Raw genomic sequence first — 6,315 nt, forward strand, 5'->3', positions numbered from 1 at the left:
ATGGGGTGGGCCCACCTCAAGCCCCCACCAAGAAGCCCCTAGGCGCCTCATTAGCAGGCTCCCTGGTGCCACCTCTTTGCCACCTAGAGTTTCCTGAAGTCTGCGGTGGAGGAGTGGGGTGGTCACACCGTGACCTCTAGGGGTCCATCTGGTGGGGAGGATCCCTAAGTGAGGCTAGGGGCTTGCTGGCCTTCTGAAGGCCATAATCGACTGGGAGTTGGGGTGGCAGACCCCTGTGGTGCATTGCCCCACCTCATCTCTCTGGGCTCTGTCCTGGGGGGTCAAGACTGTCCTCCCCCCAGGGACCCATGCCCCGCCCCCGTGCTCTGCCCCTCTGGCCCCAGCATCTGCCCCATCTCCTTCCTGAGGAGCCCAGCCCGGCCACATCTGGGGATCAGCAGTGTTTATAGGTAACCCCTCATGGGGACTGGGGCAGGCCTGGGAAGGACTCTTAGCAGAAACCTGGCAACCAGGGGCCTCCTTGCGTCTGCAGTGTCTAGCAACTGTTGCGGTGATGCCAGCCTGTTGACTCTGGACACTCCACATCCATGGTGCAGGGCCACCTCCTACATGCCCTCCTGAGGCCAGCGAGCTGACCGTGGAGACCAGTCTCTGGGATATACGTCACGTCCAGCAAGGGAGTCCTTCAATGACCCCAGAATGGGGCTGCTTCTCTCCAGCTGAGCAATCCTTCCAGAGGGAGCCGAGCAGTGTCCCCTCCTGTGGCCCCGGGATGCTGGACTCCTCAGTGGCAGATCAACTGACTCGACTGACCCTGAAACTCCTCAAGAAGGTAAGACAGCTGGGCACTTGTGCTTCTAACAGCTTGTTACAGAGCACAGCTTTGACAGGTAAGATTATACCTGTCACGCCCACTTCCAAAGCAAAGCACTTCTGCGTGGTCCTAGCCTTGTAGTGAAGAGCTGTGGTTTCTTGGTTCTTCTTGTGTTTGAACAGAACCAAGTAGGGTCTTCTGGAAGTTTCTGCAGCTGGGAGGCAAGCCTGCACCCACAGGATGGAGCACTTCCAGGGCCCCCAAAGTTCTCTCGCAGCCTCCCAGCTTCCAAATTTTAGGAAAGACAGACCCAGCCTGGTGTGGCCTCTCAGCTGGGCACGGGGCAGGCAGCCTGTGCACACTCTCAGGCCGGTCTTCGCCTCCTCTGAGGGTCTGCATGGTCCTTTCAGTGCCCCCTCCAACCCCTCACCTGCCTGCTCTGTTCTTCTGCCCGCCACGCTTGCCTTCTGCCCCCCTGGGCTGCCCAGAGAGGGCAGCAGGGGTCACCCCAGGACTGGTCTGGATTATAACTGCTCAGCCTTAGGCTCAGCTGGGGCATCAGGGCAGTCAGGACACAGAGCTGGCCTGGTCAAACTCTTCAGAAAGCTGCTTGAAGGGGCCCATAGGTTTCAAAGTGGAGCATGTGTGCGTCATATGGAAAATGTGACCACAGGCCCCACCTGGCACCAGTCAGTCGTCTGGGCACTTGTTCCTGGCCCAGCCCCTCATACGGAGGAGCCTGTGCCTGGAGCCCGCATGCTCATCCCTCTCTCTCCTCACAGAAACTGGAGCAAGAGCGTGAGGATGTGGAGGGGGCTTCTGAGGACCCCCATGTCGTACCAGGTAAGAGCCTGGGCTGCTTGGCGCTGTGTGGGCCCCAGACCCACCTCCAGGTATGGCCAGACTGTCCTCTAAATTTCACTTTCAGAGCAGAAAGGCCTTGATTATGTCTTTAACACACACACACGCGCACCCTCATATCGTTATCACTTCTGTCTGCACACCCAGGAGGGCACGTTCATCACTCCATCTGCAGATGAGAAGAAGGAGGCAGAGGGTAGAGAACCAGCCCCACTGCCTTGCTCAGATCAGAATCACCCTCGCCCGCATCAGACCATGTTGCCCCGAGCTTGCTCTGGGGTAGTGGGGTGTAGGAGGCCCAGCCATCCACATCCACCTGCCCATCTTCAGGTGCCCAGACCAGACGTCTCCACATCCCCAGCCTGGCTGGCCGTCAGTTGCTCAGGCCACAGGAACCAGGGGAAGGGCCGCCTTCCCTGGCATTCTGGGGTCCTGGGCTCAGGGACATCCGGGCAAGGTGCTGGGGAGACACTGCTCGTCCTTCACCACATGGTGAAGCTCCTTGTGCTGCGGAGTTTCAGGCAGTGCCCGAGGGCAACGGACGGAGCCCAGGGCCAAAATCCAGATAGAGAATCCCAGATCAGTTCACATGACCAAGGGCAAGCACAGGCATGTGCTGCGCTCAGTCCTCTCCAACTCTTTGCAACCCCATAAACTATAGTCCACCAGGCTCCTCTGTCCATGGGATTTTCCAGGCAAGAATACTGGAGTCGGTTGCCATTTTCTCTTCCATAACACAAACATGGAACACTACAAATGGGCTGGGAGTGGGGATGCCTGGGGGTAGGGGGAATGGGGACTCCTGGGGGGGAGTCAGGATTCCTGGGGGTGGAGTGGGGACTCCTGGGGGGAGTGGAGACTCCTGGGGTGGAGTGGGGACTCCTGGGGGGAGTGGAGACTCCTGGGGTTGGAGTGGGGACTCCTGGGGGGAGTGGAGACTCCTGACCCCAACTCGAAGACTCAGCTTCCTGAACGCCCCCTACTGTTGCCCACATATGGGGTGGCCCCTGAGCTCCACCCACAGGCACCTCCCTCCTCCTCTGGGACAGGCAGGTCCTGGAGGCAGGAAAGGCTTGGATGTGGTGCTGAGTCCTGAAGCCTGTACTTCCCTCCAGGAGATGAGGACGGGCCAGAGACCGCCCTGCGGAGTGCTCTGAGGATGAGGAAGGACCTTCTGCAGAGACTCTGGGTAGGCCTTGTGGACACGGGGTGTCTTGACCAGAGCTCTGTGCAGCTGAAGCTGCAGCTGGCGCTCAGAACAAGCACTGGGGTGGGGTGGGGGGTAGGGTATGGGGGTGAGGGTGGGGTTGTGGTGGGGGTCCTGCATGCACACTGCTTCTGATGTTTGTGATGTGGCAGTGGGTAACTGGTGGACCATGGACTCCACAGGAGAGAGGACTCGCCTGCTTCCTGTAGGCTGGGCTTTCACAGGGGCTACTTGCTGAGAAAACCTGCTCTGGCTGCATATGATCAGAAGCGGAAATGCCCCGTGAAGGGTCTAGTTCTGGGAAGTGGGATTCCAAGATGCCCAGGGCTTTGTCCAAACAGACACACTTGTAGCAGGGAATGACACATGGAGGGAGGAAGGTATTTGGGTCCACACGGCAGCGGTGATAAACTTACTGCTCTCCACTGGAAGCGTGCTGGAGAGACAGAGTATCCTCTACTGGCTTCCCTCATAGCTAAGTCGGTAAAGAATCTGCCTGCAATGCAGGAGACCCCGGTTCAATTCCTGGGTCAGGAAGATCCACTGGAAAAGAGATAGGCTACCCACTCCAGTATTCTTGGGCTTCCCTTGTGGCTCACCTGGTAAAGAATACGCCTGCAATGAGGGAGACGTGGATTTGATCCCTGGGTTGGGAAGATCCCCTGAAGAAGGGAAAGGCTACCCACTCCAGTATTCTGGCCTGGAGAATTCCCTGGACGGTATAGTCCATGGGGTCACAAAGAGTCAGACACGACTGAGCGACTTTCACTTTCACTACTGGCTGGAGAAAAGTTGTCTTTGGTTAATTTCTCCTGTGTGTACCACGCGAAGGGCTTTGCCTCCAGAGTCTCGCTGCAGTCCCAGCTCAGATGCATGCTGGACCCTGGTTGGGGCAAGAGGGGGCCGGGCACAGGGCAGTGATTGGCGGTATGGGGGCTGCCTGCTTCTGACTGGGGTCACATACCTGTGCACTGGCACTGCCCTGCCTGGCAGAGTGAGGGCTGGGACATGCCCCCACTGAGCAGCCACGGCTCTGCTTTGGCGTTGCAGGAACAGCGCCTCCTGGAAGAGGCTTCCCGGGTTCATCACCACAGGGGAGTGCACGGAGGAGCCCAGGGGTCAGTGCTGCCCCCAGAGGCGCCTCCCGTGAGCATCCACCCCACTGTCTCCCCAGCCCCACCTGCCCTAGACCCACCACGGATCATCCAACACCCGGTACGTCTGCCTTGGGTGAACCTGGGGGGCAGAACCAATGGGGAGGGTGCCGTGCCCCCAGAGACCTCCCGCCTGAGCAGAGATTGTCGGTCACTCCACACCTGAGCCCTCAGCAGCTTAGGGAAGTGCGCTGAAGGGGCCATCGGCTCAGCGGCCACAGTGGCTGCAGTCCATGTCCAGCCCTGTTGGGACAAACGTGTCCTGTATTGTCAGGCCTCACAGGTGCCCTAAGCTCTGGCTGTGTGTATGTGTGTGTGTGGGGGGGCAGTTATCTCCTCATTACAGGTGGAGGCTGGGGTCCCAGCTCAGCCCCAGGTGCTAACCTCTGCAGCAGGAGTGGAAGTATGGGGGGATTCCGCGTTGGCTGGGCCTGAATTTGGGGAAGAAGTGTGTCAGCCCTTTTCCAAAATTTCCTAATTACCAGAGGAAGCTTGGGCCCCTAGTCTTCAGGTAGAATTTTAAGGTGCATTGAAAGGTGAGTGCGCACCCACTCCTGAGAGGCTCACCCCTGCATATGGCAACAGAAAGCCACTCTTTCTTAAGCAGAAGGGATTGTATCGGGGCGGGTGGTGCCCAGAGGAAGGAGGGACAGCAGCTGGCCCCGGCGGGCTGTGGCCTCAGGGGTTGGGAGCGTGAGTAGACGACAGGCAGGAGGTGCCCCAGCGGGCTGTGGCCTTGCGAGGAGGAGATGAAAAGGCCGGAGGTGGCCAAGGCCAAGCTGAGAAGGTTCTGGATGGGCTGGCCAGGGAGACCGATGGTGCCAATGGGCCGGGTTGTGACCTGGAGGATGTTTATCCCCTGGGGGGACCTGGCTGCCCATGTAAAGGGAAGGGAGAGGGATCCACCCAGTGGAGCCCCCAGGGCCCTGGCCCCGGCACTGTCTGTGTCTTCCCCAACTTTCTGCCCCTGGAACCTCTACCAAGAACGGTGGGAGAGGGGTGTAGGTGCAGGAGGCTCGCCCAGTCCCCAGCGTGCTCACACTTCCTGCAACCCCTTACCCCAGTCGTGCTTGGGTGTCTCAGCCTGGACTCCAGTGACACCACAGGGCAAGCTGGACTCAGGGTGGTTGGGATGAGTTTTCCAGAGACCCTGGGGTGGAGCTGCCATCGACCACTCCGGCTGCCTCTCTAGTCTGCACCAGGTGGTGGGCTGTGACGACACCAAAGCTGCCTGCCACCTGTGTGTGTGCAACCTGCTAGCCAAGGGGGCTGGCAACACACAAAGAGGGTACGCAGTGTGCACCTCTGGGTTCATAAGTCAAGTCTCACCGGATCAGCTCTGTTAGCTTAGCGGTCTGGGGCTGCCTTCCAGCGGCAGCAGCAGAGGTGGACAGTTACAACTGAAGCTGTGTGGCCACAGAGCGGGAGCAATACCCCATCCGGCCCTTGGCGGGGTGTTTGCCAACCCTGTCTATGCCACCCTTTCTGTGAATGAGGGAGAGGGGACAGGGCAGGGCCTGGTGCATTCAGAAGAGGATTAAAGTGGTAGTCAACATGTAGTGCATGCTCTGAGCTGTGGTGCATTTGTGTTAACTCAGGAGAGAAGCCAGAGGGTGTTTCCATGCCAAGCTCCTTGGATGCCTCTATTAAAGCAGAAGTAATGGACACAGGGATGAGCTTAGCCCACTGACACCAGAAATGTGGGAAACATTAGAAAACGCCCTGTTTCGCTCAGCTTGAGCTCCATTACAAAATATTAATACCACAGTCTTTGCACTTAAATGTCAGACATTTACTTTATCACTGCCTGGAAGCTGGATGTCTTGGATGGAGGTGCCGGCCAACCTGGTTCACTGAGCATGGCCTCCTGGCTAGGAATTGGCAGCCTTCTCGTGGTGTCTCATGGGGCAGAGAGAGTCTGCTGTCTCTTCCTCTTATCAAGGGCACCAGGCCTATCAACCTAGAGCCCCACCCTTATGCTCTCTTTACCTTTATCACCTCTTCACAGGCCCCGTCTCCAAATGCAGTCACTTTGGAGCTTAGGGTTTCAACATATGAATTTGAGCAGGGAATAAACATTCAGTCCATAACATGCTATGTCCTAAGTGAAACCCAGATGCAAGTATTTATCTATTTGGATGCTTTTTTAATCTCTAGGGTTTCTCGCCTAAAATCTCCCATGGATGGATGGATGGATGGTGGATGTCTGGATGGCGGGTGGTGGGTGGTGCTGTAGGTCACTATTCCCAGGGCACATTCAGATAATGGCTTGTCTGGCTCTTCCAGGCCCCCCCACCTCCTGCCACCATCATCCAGCA

At 57.9% G+C, this 6,315-nt stretch overlaps 1 protein-coding gene across 1 annotated transcript in view; it reads left to right on the plus strand.

Annotated features, from left to right (window-relative positions):
- The first annotated feature begins 508 nt into the window (after positions 1 to 508).
- LOC104984998 (chromosome unknown open reading frame, human C21orf58) overlaps positions 509 to 6,315 on the plus strand; it is a 10,301-nt gene continuing 4,494 nt past the window's right edge. The window contains exons 1-4 of the mRNA XM_010834987.1: positions 509 to 793; positions 1,558 to 1,618; positions 2,752 to 2,825; positions 3,894 to 4,058. Coding sequence (XP_010833289.1) covers positions 650 to 793; positions 1,558 to 1,618; positions 2,752 to 2,825; positions 3,894 to 4,058 — 444 coding nt within the window. The 5' untranslated portion in view covers positions 509 to 649. The remainder of the gene's footprint in view (positions 794 to 1,557; positions 1,619 to 2,751; positions 2,826 to 3,893; positions 4,059 to 6,315) is intronic.

This window comes from Bison bison, unplaced genomic scaffold (assembly GCF_000754665.1).
Source record: "Bison bison bison isolate TAMUID 2011002044 unplaced genomic scaffold, Bison_UMD1.0 scf7180017864037, whole genome shotgun sequence".
Lineage (NCBI taxonomy): Eukaryota > Metazoa > Chordata > Mammalia > Artiodactyla > Bovidae > Bison > Bison bison.